This window comes from Pelmatolapia mariae, linkage group LG23 (assembly GCF_036321145.2).
Source record: "Pelmatolapia mariae isolate MD_Pm_ZW linkage group LG23, Pm_UMD_F_2, whole genome shotgun sequence".
Lineage (NCBI taxonomy): Eukaryota > Metazoa > Chordata > Actinopteri > Cichliformes > Cichlidae > Pelmatolapia > Pelmatolapia mariae.
This window is the reverse complement of record NC_086246.1, coordinates 40,361,717-40,376,139: the sequence shown is the minus strand read 5'-3', so window position 1 is coordinate 40,376,139 and position 14,423 is coordinate 40,361,717. Positions and strand designations below refer to the sequence as shown.

Genomic DNA, 14,423 nt, shown 5'->3' with positions numbered 1-14,423 from the left:
ACTCAGAAAGATCGATTGGAGAAAAAGAGTCTAACTTAACATCAATGGTACTAAAAGTAGCTGTAGATAATATTACATCTGTGGGATGATTATTGGTAATTTTTTCTCTAATGATAAGAATTTTATTTGTGAAGAATTTCATGAAGTCATTACTAGTTAACATTAAAGGGATGGTTGGCTCAATAGAGCTCTGACTTTTTGTCAGCCTGGCTACAGTGCTGAAGAGAAACCTGGGGTTGTTCTTATTTTCTTTAATCAGTGACTAATAGTTTCTTATAAAGCAGCAAACTATTTCTCCAGGCTAAATGATGATCCTCTAAATTTGTGACACGCCATTTCCTCTCCAGCTTATGAGTTATCTGCTTTAGGCTACGTGTTTGAGAATTATACCACAGAGTCAGGTACTTCTGATTTGAGACCTTAGTTTTCACAGGAGCTACAGTATCCAGAGTCAAACGTAGTGAGGAGGTAAAATTATTAACAAGATAATCAACCTCTATTGGGGTAGCGTTCAGATAGCTGCTCTGCTCAGAGCATTGAAGATGATAACAGTGGGTGGATTATATTCTTAAACTTAGTTACAGCACTTTCAGAAAGACATCTACTGTGATGAAGTCTACTCTGCACTGCTGTGTAATCAATTATTGCAAATGTAAATGTTATCAGGAAATGATCAGACAGCAGAGGGTTTTCAGGAAACACTGTTAAATGTTCAGTTTCTATGCCATATGTTAAAACAAGATCTAGAGTGTGATTAAAGTGGTGGGTGGGTTCTTTTACATTTTGAGAGAAGCCAATTGAATCTAATAACAGATTAAATGCCATGTTGAGGCTGTCATTTTTAGCATCTACATGGATGTTAAAATCACCCACAATAATTATTTTATCTGAGCTGAGCACTAAATCAGATAAAAAGTCTGAGAAATCAGAGAGAAACTCTGTGTAAGGCCCAGGTGGACGATATATGATAACAAGTAAGACTGGTTTCTGAGTTTTACAGCTGGGCGGACAAGGCTAAGCATCAGGCTTTCAAATGAATTAAAAGTCTGTCTTGGTCTTTCGTTAATTAATAGGCTGGTGTGAAAAATTGCTGCCACACCGCCCCCTCAGCCTGTGCTTCGAGATTTCTGGTAGTTAGAATGACTCGGGGGTGTTGATTCATTTAAACTAACATACTCATCCTGCTGCAACCAGGTTTCTGTAAGGCAGAGTAAATCAATTTGTTGATCAATTATTAAGTCATGTACTAACAGAGACTTGGAGGAGAGAGACCTAATATTTAATAATCCACATTTCACTGTTTTACTCTTTGGTTCAGATGTGGATTCTGTATTGTTCTTTCTTTGTGATTTTTTATCTTTAAGTTTATTGCTGGTTTTTAGTTTGTTTTTTGTCTGCTTGGGAGCTGACACAGTCTCAAAGGAGATGGGTTTTGGGGGGGGGGGGGGTAACAGGAGGAGAGAAGCTGCAGAGAGGCGTGTAAGACTGCAACTCTGCTTCCTGGTCCCAACTCTGGATAGTCATATTTTGGGGGGTTTAATAAATTTGCCCATATTTCTAGAAATGAGAGCTGCTCCATCCAAAGTGGGATGGATGCCGTCTCTCCTAACAAGACCAGGTTTCCTCCAGAAGATTTGCCAATTATCTATGAAGCCCACATTGTTTCTGGGACACCACTCAGACAGCCAGCAATTTAAGGAGAACATACGGCTAAACATCTGATTGGGGAGGGGACCAGAGAAAACTACAGAGTCCGACATTGTTTTGGCAAAGTTACACACCGATTCAATATTGATTTTAGTGACCTCCGATTGGCGTAACCGGGTGTCATTACTGCCGACGTGAATTATGATTTTACTGTATTTACGTTTACCCTTAGCCAGCAGTTTTAAATTTCCTTCAACGTCGCCTGCTCTGGCCCCTGGAAGACAATTGACTATGGTTGCCGGTGCCTCTAGCTTCACATGTCTGAGAACAGAATCACCAATTACCAGAGTTTGACCCTCGGCGGGTGTGTCGCCGAGTGGGGAAAAACGGTTAGACACATGAACAGGTTGGTGGTGTACCTGGGACTTCTGTTTAAGACTATGCTTCCTCCTCACCGTCACCCAGCCGCCCTCTTTCCCCAGCTGCTTGGGGTCTGCTAGCGGGGCCTACGCTATCTTCGGCTGCACCAGCTACAGGGGCCTGGCTAGCTACGGGTGAATGAAGGGTGCGAAGCCGAGTCTCCAATTCAGTAATCCTGGCCTCCAGAGCTGCAAATATGCTACATTTTTACAGGTATCATTACTGCTAGGTAATGATACCTGTAGGCCGAGGAGTAGCTAAACATCTGACACAATGAGCAGGAAAGTGCAGGAGGGACAGGTGAAGAGGCCATGCTGCTAACGAGTCGGCTACGAGCTAAGCTAAGCTAAGCTAAAGAGTACAGAGACAGTGAGTGAATACTTTGGCTATAAATTAGGTAGTGAGTACACAGAAAGTGTGCTTCGGAGGAAGCACGTTTAGATTATACTATGAAAAAATAATGTATTTAAAAGTTTTTAATTAAATTACTAAGCAGATAAGCTACTCAGAAACACCACTGTGTTTGAGCAGGAACAGGAAGTGATACTCTACCGCAGAGCGACAGTGTTGCCAACTCCTCAGTAAGGAAAATCGCTATTGGCTGTCCTAAAAGTCGCTAAATGATGTCATCAACATAATTGGTCATGCTTGTAAACTACGCTGTAGGAGAGAGAAATAGCACCATGGACGAGACATAAAGTGAGTAAAAAACATCCTAAATGCATTTAGACATTTATATTTACAACTACAAGTTACATTTCTTTTAGCAATTATTGTTTTAATATCATAATTCCCACCCTCCTCCTTTATCCGGGCTTGGGACCGGCAAAAGTGACCCAAAATAGGCACTCTGGTGGAGTTACTTTTTTTTTGGCTTTTTTTTTTTTCATTTTCATTTTTAAGTAGTTTTAAACCACACAAGAAAAAGGGTAAAAGAAGAACATTTTTAACCGTAATGTTGTTAACAAACTACATTAGCAATCTAAATGGACCAAAAACAGACAGTAGAAATAAACAGTGGCAATGCGAAAAAATGCTGGGGACTAGTCTGGTCCTAATTCAGGCTGATTGGGTTTTGTTTTTTTTTTGTTTTTTTCAGATATCCAGGCTGTGCAGGCTCACAGAAAGAGTGGGTCATCCTCATGTTTGTCAAGATTCTCTACTGTAGGTTCAGCAACTGTAGCACTTGACTTAAATGAGTACGCAGCTGATGTGCCAAAAAGCTGCAAAACATTGTCAGGCAGCTGGTCCTCATAGCAAGCCTCACCAGACAGCTTCAGTCCATATCGGATGTACAGAATGGAGTTAAGGCTCTGCAAGGACATCCAATTTCTAAGTTTGCTTTTTACCACACTCATCTGGCTGAATACTCTCTCAACTTCAGCATTTGAGTGTGGCAAGGACAACACAGACACAGCAGCCATGGCAAGTTCTTGAAATGGGTTGATATCAGCTGCATCCCTGTACTTCCAAATCTCACTCCAGAAGTCCATTGTGTTTTTTGTCTCATTCCATTTACTAAGATGGATGGTATGCCATTGGTGGACAATCTTATCTATCGCTTCAGGGGAGAAGCCAAGGAGTTTAGCAAATTTTTCTATTTCTCCAGGGCTCTTGTTGTGCTTTAGACTTTCCTCCACATTGAAAACTGACATGTACTGCAATGCTTCAATATTGTCCGGCAGTCTCACCTCAACTCATTAGTAAGGGATATGATAAAGGCTACACACTGCTTTCTGACATTTTTTTCATCCTCAGGTGCAAGGTGCAACTCAGCTGCTTTCGACTCAAAAAAGGTAACCAAGGTATGGTTTGGAACTGATGTATCCCTCTATTGGCTCTTTGAGTACATCAACATTTGCCAGTGGATTCAGCACCCTGCTGCTCACAGACTTGATCAGGCTAACCAAGCTGTAAAGTAGTTTAAGAGGATCTACCTGTTCTCCTTCAAAAGCCTTGATGGCGGTCTGTACCTCTCCCAGCACTGACTTCAGAAAAGTCATGTACAAGATATTTTTCATTGTAGATGGAGTATAAAACTTCAGCCATGTAGCAGTGTTCACTGGACTTGGTGACTGCAAAATGCAGCCTAAGCTCATCTCACTGGTCCAAAATGCGTGAAACCACATGTTCAATGGAGAGCCAACGTGTGGCACACACCTTGGTTATCTGTAAAGGTTTCTCCCCACAGTTGATAGTCTCATAAATGGCCTTGTAGGCCTCCCTGCGCTTTGGAGACACTGAAAACCAGTTATAAGTCTCTCGTACCAAGTACTCCACACTACGGGGTATGGTGTCATTGGAAGCATGACTTACAGCAAGCTGCAGAGAGTGGCATACACAGCGAATAAGAACAAGATCTTTGAGGCCATACTCCTCCTTCAGCACTTTATGGACCCCATTGTTAATCCCTGTCATCACAGATGCATTGTCGGTTCCTATCCCCAAGAGATTGTCTTTTTTAAGACAACACTTCTCAAGGAAACCCACAACAACACGAGCTATAGATCTGGCATCTCCTCCCTCCAACTCAACAAGCCCTAGAAAAGTGGACACAATTGTCTGCTTGGTGTCACTAAAGTACCTTATGACAACCCCCAGATACTTAGAAACACTTATATCTGTGGACTCATCGAGGAGGAGGCTGAAACGCTGATCACCCACATCTGCAACCAACTTTTTCAGAAAGTATGGTGCCAGAACACCATTAATCATTTCTGTGCACTTGTCCTGTGCATTTTGAAATGGGTGGCAGCAGTGGAGTCTGAGAAAGCAGCTCTACATGCCTCTCCAATATGATCACATGCCAGCATGGAACAGTGTTCAGCGATAGCTAATGCCATGGTGGCTTCGGCCTTTTTTGAAGAGTCTGTTTTTTTTAGTAAGAAACGGCAGTTTCATTTGGGTGGAACTGTTATAATGCTTTGCCTTTTGAGTATGTTTTTGTGTTAGCATGTGTTTTTTCACATCACTCAGTTTGGCATAGAAATCCGCCTTGCAATACAGGCAGTATGCACGTGTATCATCTCCAATAAACTGCTTCAACCAGCCCTTAAATTCAGGGTTTGATTCCCACTCTTTCCTGTATTTTTGAGTGTACAGTTTAGACTGAGACATGATGAGCTAGCTAGCTAGATGTTTAGCTTATGTCACAGAGAGGCACACACACGATGGAGAAAATGAGCAAGTGACTATGTTGGAATGATGTTAGTGCACTGATTTATTTTAGACAAAGAAAAATGAACATTTACCGCTGCTCCCGCTTCGCTCATGCGCGATTCATTTGCAGTTTGTACGCGTAAGGGTGAACAACATCTGCTCTGACAGCTGCTGGGGGTGACTGCTGCGTGAAGACTATCCACCGCCTGTGAGCGCTTTGACTTGGGCGATGTGCCTACGGAAGCACCGGCTGCTTGTTGACAGTAAGAGTGATACGTGGTTTCATGTCAAAAAGTCGTCATAAGTCTCCAATAACACCAGCAAAAGTCGCCAGATTTGTCGCTAGTCGCTTTTTAGAAAAAAAGTCACTAAGGGGGTCTGAAAACTCGCTAAATATAGCGACAAAATCGCTAAGTTGGCAACACTGCAGAGCGAGCGAACACCAAGTGACAGCGCCACCAAGAATTATTCATTATCCTCATCATCATAAATCTGTACTCCAGCTGTAGTAAGATATAGTGCACATAAATGAAATCTTTTGTTTTGTTGTTTGAGCCTCATTGCCCTGCACTGAAGCTCAGAGGAAGATTTGTATGGGTCTCTGTTGAACCACTAGAGCATGCTGTTTCAGTAGATGAAGTTGTTATGTTTGATAAAATCTGCCAGCACAGGTGTGTGCAGTATAAAAAAAAATCCAAGCCACTGCAAACCAGGTCATTCTACTACACCCCTCATATCTTATGTTTTTTTGCCAATAATCACCCCTCTCCAAAAACATCAGGTGGTGCCTTGTGAGAGCGAGGACAAGTATTGTAATGCATTTCACACAAAAAACAAACAGAATCTCCACCGAGCACATGTTGGAGCCGACATTAAGCCGACAAAATCCTAATATTACTTAAATACCAAAAAGTAGTCATTCCCTGAAACCAGCATGTTTTTGAGCTTTACTGTAGTACGCTTCTGTTCATCATTCATAGAGCAATAAACAAGTAATATAAAAAAATGAAATGTTATGAAACGTATTTTCTCATTTTTGGCTAGAAGAACATGGCTCTACAGTCACTGACCTGTATCCATGGTAACGCCTGCAGACCTAAAGTTATATTATGAATATAATTTACCAATTAAAAGTCTGTCAAGTCTGAATTTGATTGCTTCTTTTGACACTGAACTTCAGTTTAATTGGAAAAAACTGAATTAAAATTTTGAGAAGCAAATAAAACATACAAGGATGCAAATATCTCTTTCATCACAGGCAAACTGAAGCGTGGTCCACTACAAAGGCAGAAATAATATTAAAAATTTAGCCTTTTGGCTGTTACAGAAAGAAATGACAGATCGAGTGTGGGATACATTTGTATTTGTGTTTTTGGTTAAACTGATGAAAGAATCAGAAATTCTCACATTTCAATAGTGAAAAGAAAAACCTGAAGTAAACTTTAACTTTAAGTGTTTTACTCAAAAAAATGTTTTCAGAACCTCGTCGATCCATTTACGGTATTTTGAGATGTCTGTATAGACGTTGGGTTTATCGGGGTACGTGCAGTTGTTATAGTAGTTGAAAGAAACAACACCAACAGCAAACCCATGGCACACCAGAGGACCACCAGAATCTCCCTGTGAGGAGGAAGAATTTTAATTTATCAGTTTATACTCATTACGTTTATGTTCTTAACATTTGTGAGCATGAAACCATTTTAAACTGAAAGGACAGAAAACATACCTGACAGAATCCTTTGGTTGTTTTGTATCCACCTGCACAGATAACATTGGCAGGAAGACCATGCCATAGTTCTTTACAAACTTGTTTGTCAATGACAGACACGCTCGTCACCATCAGCTCATCAACAGATTCACCATCAGCTTTAGTTTTTCCCCATCCAGCCACCTGACACACTTCGTTTTCTTTTAGGTTTATTTCAGCATGTGGAATTTGACTTGTTTTTACTCTGTGGCCCAGTTTAACCTTCTCAGACAGCTGGAGACACAACATGAAGTAAAAAATATATCTATGTTCATACGATAGTTCTTTAGATATAATCTGAATAATAAAACCACAAATACATCATGTGAAACTGTTGTGAACATGAACATGTACTTACTTTAAGTAGCATGATGTCATTACCCAGTCCAACGTGTTGATAATTTTCATGGATGATTTTGTTTTCAATCTTTATTTTTTGATGATTGCTGTTCTTCAGATTGTGGTTGCCGAGAACAACGTGTGTGGGCCTCCTAAAAGAGTAATCAATGAGAGCAAATCAATACATTTTCTAAATGTGTTTTAATGACATGAGTCAGAGAAGCAGAAGCAGAAGATGTTTGATTACTCACTCTTTATCACAGTGTGCAGCCGAGACTACAAAGTCTTCAGTGATGAGAAATCCTCCACAAACATGGTGACCCTTGTTGTCCTGCACAGAGGCCATGTACAGCATGGAGTTCTCTGGGGCTTTTTCACCATGTATGATGTCACTTCCATGTGCTGAAAAAAAGTAAAATAAAGGAAATCAAAATGAAGTTAACATTTCATTAAACGATCAGAGGACAATAACAAAGTTTTGCAGATCTTACCGAGTCGTCCGAGACATGCCAGAACATGGAGGAGCAGGATTTTTTGCAGACCGAGCATGATGCCAGCAAAAAGGTGAATCTGTGTTGGCACAAGTGTGAAATTGACCTTTTATACAGCTGTTGCTCTGTCAAATCTGATTATCACATTTTGACTTCTGCATCCTGTTTTTTTGGGCACTTGTATTATCTTTACATTATCTTGTTCATCTTTATCACACTACCCCATCATCCTGAAACACACGGGCTGTTTAATGGTTGCGAGTTTCTCACAGTCTCTCACACCACAACTTTTGTACACAATCAGGCAACGTGTTCCGTGTCTAAACCTTCAAAAAGCTGGGTTGTTGAAACATTTTTGTAATACTGTCAAAGCTCAAAACAACAATATCCCACTGAGTTACTGATTTCATACTTGAACCAAGAGCAATAACATTATGGTACTTGGCTCATAATTTGTCCACCAGCAATGTAAAAACAGGAAGGAGATGCCTTTTCATTTAGTGCCTCCTTGGGAATGAATCAGGAAGTGTTAGGAAGACATGAATGATATGACATGGAATTCTGTAATAGCAATACATTCTGGGTAGTCGCTACCATGTTGTTGTCCATGCAATACCAAAACATAGATGGACACCAACAAGCATGATACGATACAGAGAGAAGATAAACAACGAGGGAAAAGAGCGTCGTTAGGAGGGTTTAAACACAACGAACGGCCACTTTATCTATAGGAGCTACTGATGCTAACAGTAGTGGTGAGCACCTACACAGCAAACATGTTAAGAATGATAAACTCACATGGAACTTTATGGTTACTGAGAGCAAAGTGGTTTTTCTCATTAACTGAAGAATTAATCACTGAGAGGTGGTGTGCATCACCACGGAAGATGTCTGATTACTAATGAGGCTATACGACATGCATCATAGACCGCAGAGTATTCGGTGATTAGAAATCATTGATATACATCACCTCTGGTGTTCTGCACAGAGGCCCTGTGCTGCATTGAATTCTCTTGGGCTTTTTTGCCACGTATAGTTTTACCAAGAAATTGTGGTAGCGTATGCATGCCATACTCTCTGCAAACATATAACTCAAAAAGTGTCGAATGAATTCTGTTAAAATGTTGTAGGGGTGTAGAGCGGGGTCATTTTAACAAGCCATTAAAATTTGGCTCACATCCACCGTTGACCGTCTTCAAGGTCAACAAGTGTGGTGTGTATTGTCGACATATTGAAAGGAACACATAAAGATTTAAGGATTTTTCTGGAAACCACACAGGGGAGGACAGAGGAAGAACGTGACAAAGGAGACTGAGACAATGGCCGTGTTCCAAAATCTCCTCCTATCTCCTATTAATGGTTGTGCCCCATGTTATCTCTCGGACCTGCTACACCCTTGTGTCCTGCCTCATTCTCTCAGGTCAGCAGACCAGATGCTTTTGCTCGTTTCAAACACTCAACGTAAGCACAGAGGTAGGAATAAAGTGCTGCAAAATTCAGGCCTTCTAACCAAAATAATCCAGTGTAAACTCAGGTTTCAGTCCAGTGGTAATCTCTGAAAATAGGGAGGCAGTTCTGATAAGTGAGAGGAGGCTGAAGGAAAATCAGTATGTTTTGATATAATGTTACCATGCCACATGCGTGTGGCAACATTCAGGCATTAATCTAACACAGTAACAGTATTAATTACAGATTCAGCAGAGAGAAGCCGCTCACTGTGTGCGCACTGCTGAGAAAAAGAAGCTGAGCTCGGTTCATTTCTGCTGTGTTTCATGAAAACATGGTTAGTGAGGAGCAAAGAGTGGGCTCACCGAAACACTCAGGGTGAAGTCTGAGTGAAGAGTTTCAATACAGAGAGTTCTCACTCTCTAACATCTCGCCTCCTAAAAATAAACTCTTCTATTAGCAGCTATCACAGCCACCGCAGGCTGAATACAGGATTTTTTTTTCATGTTATATTTTGTGCAGCTTGCAAGAGATTTTGTGTCATAGACTTTTCAATTCACATTTGCCTAAATCATTTAAATATTCTCCACATGAAAGTAAAACTCTTATAAATACTTCTGCTCGCAGCTTTCAGTCACCGACTCTTCAGCCTTTTCAGTGGATCCAACAGGTTTTTAATGTCTCAAAATCTTTTAAGTCTCAAAATCTCAACATCTCAAAATCACTGTAAATCAGACACAGCCGTCACAGATATTTTAGAGCTAATAATCAATCAAATATCTTTGCTTTTATGATCCTAGCCTCATTGTGTCAGTGACACTCAACATTCATATTAAACCACTAGGTGGTGATCTTTGATATATTTTGTGGGCACTGTGTGGCTCCAACCTAGTTCACAGTAATACTGGTAAAACTACAAAATTAATGATGATTATTAAAAAGCACATATGATTAACATGTGAGCAAATTGGCAAATTATATTTTTTATTTTCAAAACTACTGATGATTGTTATAACACATTAAGAACACTTCTGGCTGTGTGTGTGTGTGTGTGTGTGTGTGTGTGTGTGTGTGTGTGTGTGTGTGTGTGTGTGTGTGTGTGTGTGTGTGTGTGGTGTCTGCTCAGCATATAAAGCTGTGCATCACAGTGGACTTCAGTGAATTCAACATCTGCTCAGCGAGAGTTGAGACAACATGTTGTGCCTGAGGAATTTCAGTGTTTTTATCTTGTTCATGCTTCTTTCCATCATCCAGTCAGGTGAATGATGTTTTGTACTTTAGTTTACATTACTCTAAGTAAAGCAGTTGGTGTAGGATTTGTGCTCACTCATCTGTTCTTGACTTAAAAATCTGCTGATTTTCTTATGTGACTGGATATTTTTTATTGTTTTAGGTCATGGTTCTGAGATTATTGGAGGGAAGGAAGTTAAGCCACACTCGCTGCCCTTCATGGCTTTTTTGACAAGTAAGAAATCTATGTGTGGGGGGACATTAATCCACCCACAATGGGTCCTGACAGCTGCTCACTGCACTGGGTAAGAACCTGAGGTTCACTTTTCCTAAATTTCCAAATCAAAATATTGCAGTATTCATTTTTAACAGAAGATGTGAAGTGTAATGCTAACTGATATTTTTTCTTACTCACAGCGTAACTCCTCCCCACAGGCAGGGGCTGCACTAAAATGTTTCATGCTTTTATAAGAAAACGACCTTTAAACCTTTCACCTTGAAAATTACATACTAAAATTGTGTATTTTATTGTCTTTACTCATTGTGATGTCATAGGGTCTTGTAGTGAAAAAATAGTAAGTGTGTTGTACAGCTCTCTCTCCATGCTTTGACCTTGGGTGCTAACAGTGAAGGTCAAGGTCAAATGCATAGCCAAACTAGGTACTCATGTCCCCTAAGACGTTTGAAGATGATCCATAAACAGTTGTGGGCAATTTAAAGTTTGATGTGGCTTTGACCTGATTTTCACCAACATGAAATCAGCTTGAGTTGTTATTGGTATCTGACATCACACAACGCTTGAAAACTAGCAAACAGACAAACAAACACAAAGAACCGATTACATCCTGCCCTCCTTCAAAAAATACATTTTTCATCTATAACATTTAATAATGTTGAAGTTTGTTACTCAGTTGGAGGAAAGTGTCATGCAGATCCATCTGAGGCTCAGTAACAGCCATAGCCCAGGCGTATGTAATAATACACAACTATGATTTGAACAGTTTTACACACTCCTGACCTTTTCATGTAAGTGAAGTGTCATCACTACACTGAGTTTTTCTTTTGCAGAATGAGCAAGGCGATCCTGGGAGCGCACTCCATCACCAAAGAGGTAGAAGAGTCGAGGCAGGTCCGAGAGGTTGAGAAACATTTTGCTCATCCTAACTATTTCAATCATATTGTGGGCAATGACCTCATGCTGCTCAAGGTAAGCTGACAATTCAGTGTCCAGTAGCCGGTCAAGCAAAGATGCAACAATGAAAATAAGTTTGTTTCTACCTGATAAAGTGCATTTCTGGGTATGTTTAGACATGTTTCAATAATTCGCTCCACCTATTTCCCATTTTCCAAACAAAATATATGAATTATTAAGTAGTGACCCAGACTTTATCACAGTGTCACAGATATACTTAATTTAAAGCCAAGTCTGTAACATATAGATAGTCACTGACAAAGTGTAACATTTCTTTTCAACTCTTTCTTAGCTTAAGGAACCAGTAAATACAACCAAGTCAGTAAAATGGCTCCAATTGGGCAAAATTGTCAAAGACCCTCCAGATGGCACCAAGTGTCTGGTTGCTGGATGGGGAATAACTGAAGAGAACCACCTCTCGGACGTTCTCAAGTCTGTCCGCGTGACTGTGATCGGCAGACATAAGTGTAACTCTTGTGAATATTACAACTATGCACCTTTAATCACCAGCGACATGGTATGCGCTGGTTCAAATGGCAAAAAAGCAGCGGATACCTGTCAAGTAAGTATGAAGAATATGTATGAGCACGTAATCATTGAGCTCAGCACCATTTTGATGTTTTGACACCTGTAAGTGAGAAAAAGGGTCTACAGTGCATATGTACTTGCTGCAGGGGGATTCCGGAGGCCCACTGCTGTGCGGCTTTCATCTGGTTGGAGTTACTTCTTTTGGAGCCGGTTGTGGGAACATTTACAAGCCTGGAGTCTACTCGTTTCTCTCAAAGAGGCAACTCAAGTGGATCAAAGAAACTATGAAGTCTTAAAAGTCATCAGGCATCAGTCCACATAAGCTAAGCTAGATGACAATGTTTTGTGCTTTTATGCTGAGCTATCACTTCATACCTTTCACTTGACCAGCATCTTTTTATTATCTCATTGATTATATTATATTTTATGGAATCTTTGTCACTGCTGGCTTGCTCTAATTGTTACAGACTGTGCACATAGCAGCCTGTGGTTAGTCTGTTTATGCACACACAAAAGTAAAACAACAGTGAGACTGTTCAGTCTGTCGCCCAGACACATTCACTATGTGCTGTAAATTAATATGAGGATTTTGAACAGAGTTTTTGATAAAGATAAATTTTTAAATATGTTTTCTTGTTTAGTTTTGTTCAGTACTTTTACTTGACACCACCGAAGACCCCACAAAAAGCAAAATTGATACAAAACAATATTTTTGCTGTACTTTTACTTTCTACTTTTCCTACTTTCTAATAAAGCTGAAGTAAAGATTTATTTCCTTCTTTCTGTGTCTCATTGTTTGTACTGCAATTTTCTCAAAGTGTCATGTTTTTACAGTAACTTCTAAATCTCACATCACTAAATCTTAATCTTAATTTAAGAAATCTTGATCAAAAATTTGTAATTTAGTCCTTCATTTTTAACCAAATTAAATGTCTTTCAAGCCTGAGAAACCTGCCTAAAAAGGCAGTCAGGCCACATTCTTGATTTGTTCTTTGTCAAATGAGCCCTTTGTGGCTTATTTATTTACATATTTGACGATTTAAAAATCTTTTTGCTTTTCAAATAAAATATAGCAGTGTTTTTTTTTTTTTTTTATCACACTGTCTCATGGGTAATACATTGTGTGATTGTGTGTGTTTTTAAATTGTGATCATAAAAAAACCCCACACAATTAATGTTATTGAACATTTCACAGATACTTATTTATAAACAAGTATTGCATCAGTCAGTCATTCTGGGATACTGATTTGGTCAGTTAAGTAGCAGAGGGTGTTGTTAATTGCTGCTTTGGTGTTAATAAAATTAACAGGTGCATCAATGATATAATGTTACCATCAATACCGTTACACCAAAATATTTTGCTTTATAGCCTCAAGGTTTTGTCTGGCATCACTGGTTAAGCGCTAGCCTGGTTTTCCTCCTATTTTTCTGAAAGAAGATTCTCTGTTAGGGTGAACACGTTCTCTAGCACTGCTTCTCTAACCTGTGGGGTTCCACAAAGTTCAGTCCTTGGTCTATTGTTATTTTTCTTTTACATGCTACCTTCAGCATCATTCCATTCTTTTCTGGTGTTTCTTATTTCTATGCCGATGATATTCCGCTGTTTATGTCTTTTAAGCCTTGTCAGCTGGATAGACCTTAGCTGATTGTTTATTCGAGATTTGTGACTGGCTCTCCAATAATTGCTTTGCTTTAAACTCCAGTAACACCAAGGCCATGATAATAGCTGCTCCCGATATACATTCAAGAATCAGTCAAGTGATTACTTTGTTTTGCCCATCCACTGTTCATTATCTCAGTGTAAAATCTGACTCCTCTCTTCATTTAAGGAACATTTCTAAATTGTGAACTATTGTCTCCTCATTTTAACCAGAGAATTACAGTAACTAGATTACTGTAAAACCCCAAAAGTTGTTCATCTGGACGTAGTTTTCGCAACGTGCTGCCAAACCAGCATTTCATCTCCGAGCAAGCAGTCCCAGAGAAGTAAAGCAAGTGTGTAAGTTGATCTCTGAATGTTTGTAAAGCATCCCTACGTTAAGCTTAACAACCGATACATGGAGCTCGGACGTATGTGCGTTGTCATTGCATAAAATAATACATAAACTAATTTAAGTCTATTAGTAGCAACCAACCAATTATCCAGTTTTTGTTTTTTTTAATCTAATAAATGCTCATTTGACTTCTCACTTGTTGGTGAGAAGTTGGTAGATTGGATCTGGCT

General features: G+C 39.7%; 2 protein-coding genes across 2 annotated transcripts; one reads left to right on the top strand and one right to left on the bottom strand.

Annotated features, from left to right (window-relative positions):
- Positions 1-6,687: 6,687 nt before the first annotated feature.
- LOC134621258 (granzyme-like protein 1) lies at positions 6,688-7,869 on the bottom strand. The gene is made up of 5 exons (XM_063467686.1): positions 7,804-7,869; positions 7,564-7,714; positions 7,332-7,464; positions 6,953-7,207; positions 6,688-6,846 (listed from the first exon to the last, which is right to left on the bottom strand). The coding sequence occupies exons 1-5, from the start codon at positions 7,859-7,861 to the stop codon at positions 6,688-6,690; spliced, it is 756 nt and encodes a 251-aa protein (XP_063323756.1). The 5' UTR covers positions 7,862-7,869.
- A 2,549-nt stretch (positions 7,870-10,418) lies between these two features.
- On the top strand, positions 10,419-12,970 carry LOC134620701 (granzyme K-like). Its single transcript, XM_063466967.1, has 5 exons — positions 10,419-10,507; positions 10,643-10,784; positions 11,548-11,686; positions 11,964-12,233; positions 12,346-12,970. Exons 1-5 carry the CDS (start codon positions 10,444-10,446, stop codon positions 12,493-12,495), a joined length of 765 nt encoding a protein of 254 aa, XP_063323037.1. The 5' UTR covers positions 10,419-10,443; the 3' UTR covers positions 12,496-12,970.
- The last annotated feature ends 1,453 nt before the right edge of the window (positions 12,971-14,423 follow it).

Excerpts from the sequence above, each read along its gene's own strand:
- LOC134621258 (XM_063467686.1), bottom strand. The coding sequence starts at position 7,861 with ATGCTCGGTCTGCAAAAAATCCTGCTCCTCCATGTTCTGGCATGTCTC. Across the intron at positions 7,715-7,803 it reads GGCATGTCTCGGACGACTCG|CACATGGAAGTGACATCATA; the intron begins GTAAGATCTGCA and ends ACTTTTTTTCAG. Across the intron at positions 7,208-7,331 it reads ATGACATCATGCTACTTAAA|CTGTCTGAGAAGGTTAAACT; the intron begins GTAAGTACATGT and ends TTGTGTCTCCAG.
- LOC134620701 (XM_063466967.1), top strand. The coding sequence starts at position 10,444 with ATGTTGTGCCTGAGGAATTTCAGTGTTTTTATCTTGTTCATGCTTCTT. Across the intron at positions 10,785-11,547 it reads ACAGCTGCTCACTGCACTGG|AATGAGCAAGGCGATCCTGG; the intron begins GTAAGAACCTGA and ends TTTCTTTTGCAG. Across the intron at positions 12,234-12,345 it reads AAGCAGCGGATACCTGTCAA|GGGGATTCCGGAGGCCCACT; the intron begins GTAAGTATGAAG and ends TACTTGCTGCAG.